The following is a 12,950-nucleotide window of genomic DNA, read 5'->3' on the forward strand; positions in this document are numbered from 1 at the left end:
GTGTCTCTGTGACCCATATTCGTTCAAAAAAGGAACATGAAAAACAAAATTGATCACTTTATTACCGTCTCAATGAATATAAGAAAAATATCAAAAGATTTATGATAACTAGGCTGCTTTGTCAAACGATAGCTCCTGCTAGGCTAGCTCCGCCGCAGAGCTCTCTGTTTGATCATGTATGCCGGCATTTGGGCAACTGGCTGGTCTGTTGTCAGACAGCTGATATTGTAGTTTAGGGTCGAATAGGAATAATAATATTCAGGACTTGTCTTTTATTAACTTTAGCAGTCAGTATCTTTACATTCGAAGGCTATTAGGCTACATGCTAACTGACTAGCCGATCATTTCCTGTTATTAATTTACGTCATAGATTTACAGCAGATACCTTCACATTTCTGTCTGTGTGTGTCTCATTACATTGCATTGAAGACACGGAGGATGTTTAGAGAACAGATTTATTTATTTTAAAAAGCACAGAAGCATCCATCGTATTCACGTTCACATCATGGTACGCCCTCAGTCATCTTGCTGCAAAAGCCGCTTCCTGCCGCTACTTCCGGTCTCTGTGAGCATTCAATAGGGGGTAAAAATAAAAGCAAGAATGGTCGATCTGTTATTTTCTCGATGACAATCTGAAAAATATCATATTAAGCTGGCTGCTTCGCCGAAAGCACTTACCTTTAGCTTGTAGCATAACAACAATGGCAGTACGTCACGTTTCCCAGAATGCTTTCCTGCCAATCATTGGCCAATCACCGTGTCCCTGTGACCAAGGTCTAACAACAAGACCAATGGTTGGGGGGGTGAGTGTGTGGAGCGCATAGACGCGCAGTCAGTCACCCTTTTTGGAGTCAAGAAAAAAAGTAATTAAGAAAGTTTATCTTAAAGAACTTAGACTTTTTTTTTTGTTTAACCCAATCTGGAGGCTCTGAGGGTTCTAATGAGGAAGTGAACCCTGAAGGAAGATCTCCCTTGCGGCCTCCGACCACAGTCAGAGATCGTACCCCCCCCCAGGGAGGAAGGCCACACAGTTTGAGAACATACAAAATAAATGTTCCTTTATTTAATTTATTTATACTTTGCATAAAGGATTATTCACTCTGTACATGTTTTCCCTGCCAGGATTCTTTCTCAAATATTTCCCAGGCAACAGTGCTCAATATTTGGCTGAGAGATCCATTTAACACAGCAGCTGCTGATTTGAGCTCTACTGAGGAGGATCAATTCATTGAAATCACGTCAGACTCCACCCTGAGGATGAAGTTTACAGCACAAACACTCCCTGAATTCTGCTGGGTGTGGTGAGGGAGCATCTTTTAATAGGGTAGAAGGCTGTGGACATACTGTTTCCATATTACGTCCTATCTTTCTGAGATTTTCTACTGTTGCCACTTTGAAAACAAAGAACAGAGCTAGGCTCAATATTGAGCATGACCTGAGAGTTGCAGTAACAAACTTGCAACCTGGTTTTGAAAAGATGTGCAGCACAAAGCAGGCATATTGCAGCCATTGACACACTTTTTTGTTTCTTTTTTGATCCTTGAAGCCAGTGGTAAAACTCTTGCAGAAGTGTTAATCAAATATGGCACGTAGCGAGGCGATGCTCTGTCCCCACTACTGTTCTGGATATGACTTTACACCCTCAGCCAAATTGTCAATAGGACTTGCTATGGACAAAGTCAACATAGAAAGAACAATAGCTGACATTGAGGAATGTTATAAGTACCTTGGAACTCCTCAGGAAAATGGCAACCTGGAGCCGGCAACAAGGCAAGTCGTAACAGCCAAATACCTCCAACGAGTAAAGGCCCGTACACACCAGGACCAATTTTGCGCGCGATATTCACAGACGTTTAACGCCTCGTGACTAAACAAAGGGCACCAATGTGAGTGTGCACACCGACGCGAAAAACGCCACGCGTAAAAGCGTCATTTTTTTAAAAAACGCCTCGGGTTCGTTTTTTTGGTTTGACGCGCCGCGTCAAAAACTATACGACCAATGAGAATGGCGCTTTTGGACACGTGTCTGGAGCTTCTGAAGTTACAGTAAAACACAACTTGCTGAGCACACATACGTCACGGCGAAGAAGATAAACGCCAAGTAGCGTCTACACTGCCGCGAAGAAATAAGACGAAGATGCACTCACTGACGGATATTCTAAAATATCCCCGAAAACGCTCATGATACATTTTCAGCTCTTGTACCAGTTGATAAAACTCCCCATGTTCTTCTCTTCTCGTAACTATGGGATATACGCAAAATCGACATCTTTTCCGGCGTCTTTCATCATTCAACAGAACAATAATTTCTTCATCGCTGGAACTGGAGCTAGAGCTACTGGTGCTGGAAATATTGATCTTTTCTTTGTTTGATTCTGACAAGCGCGTAAATACTTGCTCTCTTTTTCTGAGTGAAAAGCGACTTTAAGAAGCGTAAAGTTGCGCAGCGCCACCTTGTGTACAGGGGGGGTTTCTGTTTTACATTAAGCGCCATCTAACGTCAGGGAATGAAATTGCATGTTCGCTCGGCTCATCGTCAGCGAAAATCGTGTGAACACAAAAAACGTGGCGAAAAACGCTGACGAAAAACGCTGGCGAAAAACGCTGGCGAAAAACGCTGGCGAAAAACGCTGGCGAATATTTGCCCGGTGTGTACAGGCCTTAAGGCAAATCCTGAGAAGCCAAATCAATGGCAAGAACAAGACCCTGGCAGTAAACTGTTACACACTGCCAGTTATCAGATACCCTGCAGGAATAATAAGATGGCCAAAGGAAGAGATACAGCCCACAGATGTTAAGACGCGAAAGCTCCTCTCCAACATGGAGGGTTCCATCTCAAGAGACTGTATGCTAGCCATAAGGAAGGAGGGCAAGGACTAGTTAGCATGGAAGCCACTATCCTGGATGAAACATTCAAGATGCATGAAAACATCAAGGACAAAGCCCCAACTGACAGTGTGCTCAATAATGTCTCAGACGATGGAGTGCAGAGGATGCTGTGCTGGAGGACAGATTGTCATGGGGGGACAAACCCCTGCATGGGATGTATTACCATTACTGAAGTGGCTGATATTAAGAAGTCCTACCAATGGCTAGAAAGGGCTGGCCTACAGGACAGCACTGAAGCGCTCATCCTGGCAGCTCAGGAACAAGCCCTGAGCACCAGAGCCATAGAGGCTCAGATCTACCACACCAGACAAGACCCAAGGTGTAGGCTATGCAAAGAGGCACCTGGAACAATCCAGCACATAACTGCAGGGTGTAAGATGCTTGCAGGGAAAACATACACAATCAAGTGGCTGGAATAATATACAGAAACATGTTTGGAGAATCTAAACTGGAAACCCCAAGTCAGAGTCTCAAACAGCTTCAAAAGTGGTACAGAATGGAGAGCAAAGATCCTGTGGGACTTCCACATACTGACAGGATGGTAATGGTGAACCAAACTGACATTGCAGTGGAAAAAGAACAGAGGAAAGCTGTTGTGGAGGATGTGGTAGAATCAAGTGATGGGAACATCAGGAAGAAGGAACATGAGAAACTAGAGAAATACCAGGGGGTACTCCAGGTGGACTTCATCCACTCCCTGTGCCTTGCCGCTTGTGTGTGTGTATATACCTGTACATACATGTATATGTATGTACACACACGATGAGTTAATGTGTGTGTACATACATATATAGTACAGACCAAAAGTTTGGAAACACATTCTCATCCAAATGAATAGGAAGGTGTCTGTACTGTACATGTATGCACACACACACACACACACACACACACACACACACACACACACACACACACACACACATTAACTCATTTCTGTGATTCACATGTTCAGTTTTATTTGTATTCTCTCACACAACCCTCTGCATTTATCCGGACTTGGGACCGGCACAAGTGGGCACTGGATTGTTCCCCCTTGTGGTTGCATTACACATTCAAGCCATCATTCACTCATTCATTCCTTTATTTATCCATTCATTCATCCAGCCCATCACAACCACACACACTGTTTTTTTCTTTTTTTTAAACGTTTTTTTTTTACTCATAGTAAACCTAAATAACAAATAAAAAACAAAACTTTTTTTTAAACTTTTTTCTCTTTTAACAAAACACAACAACATTGCTAATAATTACATTTTAGGGTGAACCTGAGCAACATCGGAAAACCCCACAAACATTAATCAAAACTTTTATGTTTTTTTTTTGTATCTTTTAACAAAACACAACAACATTAATAAATGAATACAATATTTTTTTAAGGGCGAACCTGAGCACCAGGAGAAAACCCAAACAGATTTAACATAAAAAAGGCTTAGTTCTTCATCTATTAACAATAAAAAAAATGATAATGATGAAGATTTTTTTTAAGGGCGAACCTGAGCACCAGGAGAAAACCCAACAGATTTAACATAAAAAACTATTTCATTAAAAAAAAAAAATGATAATGAAGATTTTTTTAAGGCGAACCTGACACCAGAAAAACCACACAGATTAACACAAAAAAATTAAAAAAAAGTATTTTTTCTTCATCTATTAACAATAAAACAAAATTATATTAATGAAACATTTTTTAAGGGTAAATTTGAGCACCAGGAGAAAATCTGAAAAGATCAAACACAAATAAAAAAAAAAGGTTTTGTTCTTCATCTCTTAACAATTAAAAAAAAGATAAATGATGAATATTTTTTTTAAGGGTGAACCTGAGCACCAGGAGAAAACCCAAGTTTGTTTTGGCTAAAATCTAGATTTCCAGTCTATTTTGATTCCGGCGTTTGCTTGCTGGTGTGAGAGCCTTTTTAAATCTTCTCCACACAGAAATCCTCTGACCATGAGAAGACTCATCTTCCTCTTCATCTGACATTTCTTTCTGGTCATCTGAAGTTTCTTCCTCATCATCTGAAGTTTTTTCTTCTTCATCTGACGTTTCGTCCTCATCATCTGAAGTTTCTTCTTCATCTGACGTTTCCTCTTCAGTCAGTCCAGAATCAGTAGACAGAGAGGTGAGCGAGTCACTGTCTTGATCATCCACAGATGGACTTTGAAGCAGATGTTCAACGGCCTCTGCAGTTTCTGTCAACCTTTCATCTGGGATGACCACAGGAGTGTCGCTCTTGTACTTGCGCCAACTTGCAGGTGTGAGAGCCTTCTTGAATCTCCTCCACAGGGAGATTTTTTCTTTTTTGGGTGGCTCTGGTTGACTGAAAGCATCTGCTTCTTCTCTCAGAGGTCCAGACACAACTGATTCCTCTGTTTCAGGGTCTTTCTCCCTGATAAAGGTCCATGGCAGTCCTAAGGCAGTTTTGTCTGTTGTCTCCTCAAGTTTGGCCTTGACTGCACTCCTTCGTTTGGCCAGACGAGTCCTTACAAGGACTGGTTTACAGATCCTCTGTTTTTTGATGGGAGGACATTCTGTTGTGTCCATCTCCATAGGTCTCCTGCGCTTTCTGGAAGGTTCTGCAGTCACTGGTTGTTCAGAAGCAAACACTTGGTCTGAAACTTGGACTTGGACTGGAGCCTGGTCCAAGTTTCGGTCCGTTTCCTCTGTGTTTATTTGATCCACACTGCTGTTGTCTGGAGTTTTTTGGTCAGCCAGAGGTGCGCTGACTGGTTCGCAGGTTTCCAGTTCCTCCGGAGCAGGAATTTTCTTTCCCTTCTTATTTTTACGCTTCTTGCGTTTCTTGGAAGGTTCTGGAACTGCTTGTGGGTCTGAAACTGTAACATCCAATGATGCATTTTTTGTCACATTCTCAGATCTTTCCGGTTGTGGGACACTCTCTTCAAGCAAACCCTCGGTTTGGCCAGCACACTCCACAGGTTGGACAGATGCTTGCAGTGTTGTCATTTCCTCAGAAAGCTCCTCAGCAACATTTTCCCTAGATTCTGTGACAGTCTCTTGGGGAAAGCACTCTGCTGCTGTTGAGTTGGTTTCCTCTGTGTTTATATGATCCAGACTGATGTTTTCTGGAGTTTTTTGGTCAGCCAGAGGTGCGCTGACTGGTTTGCAGGTTTCCAGTTCCTCCGGGGCAGGAATTTTCTTTCCCTTCTTATTTTTACGCTTCTTGCGTTTCTTGGAAGGTTCTGGAACTGCTTGTGGGTCTGAAACTGTAACATCCAATGATGCATCTTTTGTCATATTCTCAGATCTTTCCGGTTGTGGGTCACTCTCTTCAAGCAAACCCTCGGTTTGGCCAGCACACTCCACAGGTTGGACAGATGCTTGCAGTGTTGTCATTTCCTCAGAAAGCTCTGCCACCTGGGACTCAAGTTGGTTCGCCAGTGTCATCTCCAACTGCAATTTTGTACACAGTTGATGCTTGAAGCTGGCCTGTTCCTCCAGATCCTGCTTGACTTTTTGGGCATTTGCCTTCATCAACCGTTTGCAATGTTGGAGTTCTTTTTCACGTCTTTGTCTGAGTCGGCGTTTTTCTTCCAAGGCCACTTCCATGTCTTGCAGCAACTCCCAGTGCAGGACACAGCTCTCCTCAGTGGCAATTCTTCTCTGTTTCAGTTCAGATAACTGCTCATTCCTGTCGTACAGTTTATTCAGTAAAAGGTCCCGTTCTCGGATCAGAGCAGACAAATCCTTTTTGACAGACGGGCCTTTTGGTTTTTCCTCATCAGACATTTTCTGAACTTGTGGAACCTCTGGAGGTTTGGTTTCAGAGGCCACAGGTTTAGTCGATTTGCCCTTTTTTTTCATGTTTCTGAGGTGTAAGTCGTAAATGAAAAAATGAAATGAAGTGAAAATGTAAATGTGAGAACCGAATTAAAACCACTATGTGTGAAATCTCTTGAGATCTTTGAGTCTCTGTTGAGTTCTGAAACAGGACTCTTGACTTATATTTAAGAACTTTTTGGCCACTGCCCAGTGATGTCATTTGATGATGTAATTACATCAAATGATGTCAAACGACGTAATGTGACGTCAAATGACATCATTATGTCTTTCATCACAGATGATGTCATTTGACGTCATTGTGTCATTCATTGGGGATGAAAGAGCCGACTCCTACTCAGGAGAACCAAAGCATTTAGCCAATTAGACGAGGCCTGTACCATTACTTGAGATTTGGAAGGGGGGGGGGGACCGTAGTGGTATAGTCCAGGTAAACACGTGGAGATTCGTATTGAAAAGCTCGCGTGTGGGGAAACAGCAGCTTCTGGAAGCATTTTGGTGATTTTGGAGATGGAAACGCTAAGCTGGGTTCGTGAAATGAAAACCAAGCTTCTGGAAAGATTTTGGAACCGCCCATCCATCCATGCGGCTGCATGAAACTAAAACAAATCGGTGTTTTAACCAGAAGAGAGAAGCATTTAGCTTCATGCAGTTGTCCTGAAGTTCTTATCAATAATTTTTTAAGCTAAATAACACAAGTAAAGCTTTTTCAAATGGTGAATGAGGAGCAGAAAAAAAAAAACGCTGTTTGAAAAACTTTTTGTTGTGACGTAGGACCTACAACAACGAGCCACGAGCTCCTGGTCTGAGTTGGAATCTGGCTCCAAACTGTACGGCTGGATAGCTCCAATTTTGCTACCATGTTTGATGCATCGCTACTGTTAGCTTGGGATTGTGAGCGGCTGTAAGCTAGCAAAAGAGCGTGTGGTTAATTCCAGAATTGGAGGACATTTTGGCCTCAGAATAATAATAATTTATTTGGTGTTTAAAACATTTGATACAACCCTGTTACCAACACTGAACAAGCTAAGAAAAAAGTCCATTATTGATTCTGAAATGGAATTCTTTTCCCATTAAGGTCATTATAATATTCTCTCTGAAGAACTATTTGATGTCACCTATGACTTGATTTGAAATCATTTTAACAACTTTCCAAATCTGTCTCTATCAACTTTTCAAAAACAGCATGTTTGAGAAATGAATTGAGAATTATTATTTTTTATTAAAATGATGTATTTACAGGGTTGAAATCAGAATAACAAGGCTGAGATCTGGGCACAAGGACGTATTAAAAGCACCATTTTCATTGGAGTGTGTCATTAAAGACACGCCCCTCCAGGAAAACCGACTGCTCTTTGAGGAGCAAACAACAACCATGGTTGTCATGGAGGTCACAGCATCCAGCTAGTGGTCCGGTTAGCCTTGGGTCTTCAGCAGTGTGCAGTGATGCAGCAAAAACTTCAACTCCTTCAAAAGCAGAACGTGTTGCTGCTGGACCTCCAAAAACAGCAGCTTTCCTTCTTCTGACTGTTTCTTTTGATGTTTCTCAGCACTGAACCATTATTAACAACTCCACATAGATGAAGGTTTGGACCGGTCATCAACGGATGAATCGCATAAACCTGGACTCAACTATATTCAGCAACCACTTTAAGAAATGAAGGCAGCTTGAAGGTCTCCTGAGCGACCAGCCCACCTTCTGTGCAGCGTTGGCGTCCTGTACCGGGGTATCGCTGTCATACATGGACTCCAGGGCTTTCAGGGCTTTCACCTTGCTGCAGCTTTCTGTCGCCGCCTCCATGTGGCCCAGAGCCTTCAGACACACAGCAGCACAGAGGAAGAGAAGCTAGAACCTGATTCAGATCCTGGAAAGGGGCCAAAGAACTGTCACTTTGCTGTCAAACATGTGGTAGCATTTTTTCAGATCTTCTCCAGTGCTCTACTCTTGGACAACTCTGTTTTTTTCTTGACATAGCCAAAGTCTCCACTTTCCATTTCTGAACTCAACCCAAACCAAACTGTTTCTCCACACCAGGCATTTACAGACGCAAATGGTTCTCATAACGGGTTTATTTGGTCTCTCCAAATCCACCGTGAAAACTGCACATACAAACATAATAGAAACTTCTTTGACAACGAACATACATTGTAAACAGACAGTTAAAACAAATAAATAAATCACCTCGTTGGCTGCATGCCGAGATGGGAGTTACTCTTAGTGTCCTCTCATCCACATCTGGTATTCTTTAGATACAAACATGTTACTCCTGCTTCCAGCATCTCTCTTCTCTGTCCATACAATGTGCGCTAAGCAAGGTAAGCACTTCCGGTATTTTCAAAATAAAATTACCTTCAAAATAAACTTCTCATAACTTAACCAACATTTATTAAACAAAACACAACAGACTAACAAATGACCGTTACACTCCCACCAAATCACACTAATCTTAATGTGGGATTTTTCTCAGGTCCTTTAATTTGTCTTTAACAACACCTCATAAGTATTATTAGTCTGCCTCAATCAAAGTTACAACCTTATGAACTGGTCTTTCAAGAAATACTGTTCCAATCGTGGACTTTCCACCTCTGTCAAGTGTGGTATCGCTAACTTGCAACCTTAGCTTTCTTACTCTGCCATCTGATCCTGAATAAACCTCACTGACTCTGGCTAACCTCCATTGATTGCGTGGTGCTGAATCATCATGAAGAAGAACAATGTCATTGATTTTTGAATTCCTCCTGTTCTTGTACCACTTCTGTCTTTGTTGAAGGTTTAACAAATATTCTTTCCTCCATCTAGTCCAAAACTGATTGGCTAAATACTGTACTCGACGCCATCTTTTTTGCAGGTACAAATCTTCTTTGACAAATTCTCCAGGAGGAGGCATGAGAATTGTAGACTTCATTGTCAGAATGTGGTTAGGAGTCAGAGGTTCGAGTGTATTCGGATCGTTGAGATGTTCAGTAGTGAGTGGTCTACTGTTAACAACTGCCATGACCTCATAGAAAAAGGTCCGTAAGGAGGCACTATCTAGTCTTTGTGCAGACTGGTCAAGAATTGCAGTAAGAACACTTCTTATTGTTCTTATCTGTCTTTCCCAAACCCCACCCATGTGACTCGAAGATGGAGTATTCAAAAGAAACTCACAGCCAAGAACCTTCATTTTGTCTTGATCCATCCCTTTCATTAGTTGTTCAAGTTCTCTCTTTGCACCCACAAAATTAGTACCTCTGTCACTTCTTAGTTGACGCACATTTCCTCTGATAGCAATAAATGCTCTCAAGGCATTGAGAAATGCATCAGTCGTCATATCTTCAAGCAGTTCAACGTGTATGGCTCTGGAGCATAAACATGTAAACAAAAGGCCATATCTTTTGAAAACCTTTCTTCCATCTTTGACAAGGAAAGGTCCAAAGCAGTCCATCCCAACGTAAGTGAAAGGTGGTGACGGTTCTGTTCTGTCTAGAGGTAAATCACTCATTCTTTGTTTGTCAGTACATTTCCTGTATTTTCTGCACTTAACACAGTTATAAATGTATGATGAGACAGCACTACTGCACCCAAGGATCCACCAGCCATTTGCTCGCAGATGATTCGTTGTCATTCCTCTTCCTTGATGACGCACTCTTTCATGGAAATGTTTAATAAGCAACCTTGAAAGATGACTGTTCTTGGGTAGTATAACTGGATGCTTAATGTTTGGGTGTAGTGTAGATTGACTTAAGCGTCCTCCTACTCTCAGAATGCCTTTGTCATCTAAGAATGTACTTAACTTCCACAGATTACTGTCCTTAGCCTTTGTGATTGTTTTCGTTGACGTCAAAGTCTTGATATCTTTACAGAATGCTTCATTTTGAACAAGTCTTATGATCAGGTTTTCTGCATTTCTTCTTTCTTCCAAATTTGTGCTTGTTGTTGTTCTTTGCTTCCTTTCTTTGAATTCCTTGATAAATCGCCTCAATCTGGCAATTGCTCTCACCAGTCTTGTCCAATCAGAAAATTTCTGAAAATGATCTACGAATGATGGCGTTTTCTGTGTTGTCGTGTTACACACTATTCTTCGGAGTTCGGGGTCATCGTCCTTAATTTCTCCCACCATGGACTCTCTAACAGGTAAAGTACTTTGCCAGAGAAACATTGGACCTGTGAACCAATTAGAGTTCTTGAGTTGTTCCGGCCTCAAACCTCGAGAGGCATGGTCTGCTGGGTTGTCCTCTGAAGCCACATAGGCCCACTGTTCAGGTTTTGTACTTGACCTAATTCTTTGTATTCGATTGGCCACAAACACTTGAAATCTTTTGGCTTCATTATTTATGTAGCCAAGAACCACTGTAGAATCAGTCCAAAAGAACTCTTGGAGTTCTAGCTCCCTTCTGAGCATATCACTGACTCTGACTGCAACGGTAGCAGCTGTTAGCTCAAGTCTTGGAATGGTTGTTAGTTTAGTTGGTGAAACTCGTGACTTTGCCATAACTAGACTGCAGTGAATTTCGTCAGACTCACTTACAACTCGTAAGTAGGAACATTCACCATATCCAGCACTGCTTGCATCAGAAAAATGATGAAGTTCAAACCTTTTGACCTTGTCAGTAGCTAAAGGGGTATAGCATCTCTGTATTTGCATTTCAGCAAGTGTCGACAAGTCCCTGATCCAGGATTCCCACTGCGGTCTTAGCTGCTCTGGGAGATCATTATCCCAGTCGATCTTGTCTTTGCACATTCGCTGGAGTATCTGTTTACCCAAAAGAACAAAGGGTGCAATGAACCCCAAAGGATCATATACAGAGGCTACAGTTGAGAGTACTCCTCTTCTTGTGAATGGATTTGATTTTACTTGAACTCTGAATTTGAACAAGTCTGATGACACACACCATTCTACTCCATATGTGGCATATTCAAATCCATGGTCTGATTCTTGACAGTCGCTTGCTCTTGCTCTGGAATGGTTGACATAACAGTTTTACTGTTGCATACAAACTTGTGGAGTCTTAACTTTGCTGTAGAACACAACTCTCTTTCTTCTTTTATAAGTTGAATGGCTTCAATTTCAGTTTGGACACTAACCAAGCCATCGTCCACATAGAAGTTCTTCTGGATGAAATGTAGAATATTTTCACTGCATTGACCTTGTCCTTGGACTGCAAGATGTTTCAAGCCAAAATTGGCACAGCCAGGGGATGAGGCTGCTCCTAACAAATGGACTTTCATTCTATAAATGGAGGGTGAGACATCCAAGTTGCCATCATCCCACCACAAGAATCTCAGGTAATCTTGATCTTCCTTTCTCACGTGGAACTGGTGGAACATTCTTTCAATGTCGCACATAATTGCAACAGGTCCCTTTCGAAAGCGACACAAGACACCCAACAATGTGTTTGTCAGGTCAGGACCAGTCAGTAAATTGTCGTTGAGGGCAGTTTCTTGAAATTTAGCTGAACAGTCAAAAACCACTCTTATTTTGCCTGGTTTGTGTGGATGATAGACTCCATGATGTGGTATGTACCAGGATGGACTGTTATCAGTTTCTTCTTCAGGGACTTTTTCTGCTTCTCCACGTGAAATAATGTCAGTCATAAAGTTAACATAGTCTTCATAATATCCTTTATCCTTCCTTAATCTTCTTTCAAGAGACTTTAGGCGATGTAAAGCACTTACTTTGTTGTTAGGTAAGTTTGGTCTTGAAACTTTGAATGGTAAAGGCATTTCATAATGACCTGTTTCATTTTGTGTGATGTTGTCTTTTAATGTTGTCATGAAAGTGAAATCTTCCTGAGAAACAAAATTCTCTTCCTCACCTTTTTCCTGAAAATCTAGCTCCAGGGCTCTGATGAGGTCAGATTGAGTTATTTCTTTCACTTTTGTTCTGTTAACGAGGGTTCACTTTAGTTTTGAGGTTGACATAAGGTTTAACCATCGGTGTCACTTGCTGCACTATTATGCGATGACTTAAACCTATAGCATCACTAAAGTCCACATGAGGGTTTCCATGGCCAACAATGCTCCACCCAAGGTCTGTGCGTTGTGCATAAGGCTCATTTTCTTTGCCAGACATAACTTCTCTTGGCAGTAAAGCTTGAGAACAGTTATAGCCAATGAGTAAACCGACTTTGCAGTTTTGCATAGCTGGAATCTCATCTTGAAGATGTTCCAAGTGGGACCAGGCTTTAGCTGTTTCGTTTGTTGGTATGTGAGTCCTATTGGCTGGAATGAACTCACGTGTGAAGGCTGGGGGTAAAGAAACTTTCTTAGTGCTGGAAAAACCACGGC

General features: G+C 41.8%; 1 protein-coding gene across 1 annotated transcript; it reads right to left on the bottom strand.

Moving 5' to 3' along the window:
- Positions 1-8,700: 8,700 nt before the first annotated feature.
- LOC111948389 lies at positions 8,701-12,463 on the bottom strand. Its single transcript, XM_023961174.1, has 2 exons — positions 8,865-12,463; positions 8,701-8,782 (listed from the first exon to the last, which is right to left on the bottom strand). The coding sequence occupies exon 1, from the start codon at positions 11,401-11,403 to the stop codon at positions 9,190-9,192; it is 2,214 nt and encodes a 737-aa protein (XP_023816942.1). The 5' UTR covers positions 11,404-12,463; the 3' UTR covers positions 8,701-8,782; positions 8,865-9,189.
- Between the last annotated feature and the right edge of the window lie 487 nt (positions 12,464-12,950).

The sequence above is a fragment of the Oryzias latipes genome, chromosome 12 (assembly GCF_002234675.1).
Source record: "Oryzias latipes chromosome 12, ASM223467v1".
Taxonomy (NCBI): Eukaryota; Metazoa; Chordata; class Actinopteri; order Beloniformes; family Adrianichthyidae; genus Oryzias; species Oryzias latipes.

Coding starts and splice junctions, on each gene's coding strand:
- LOC111948389 (XM_023961174.1), bottom strand. CDS start 11,403: ATGTGCAAAGACAAGATCGACTGGGATAATGATCTCCCAGAGCAGCTA.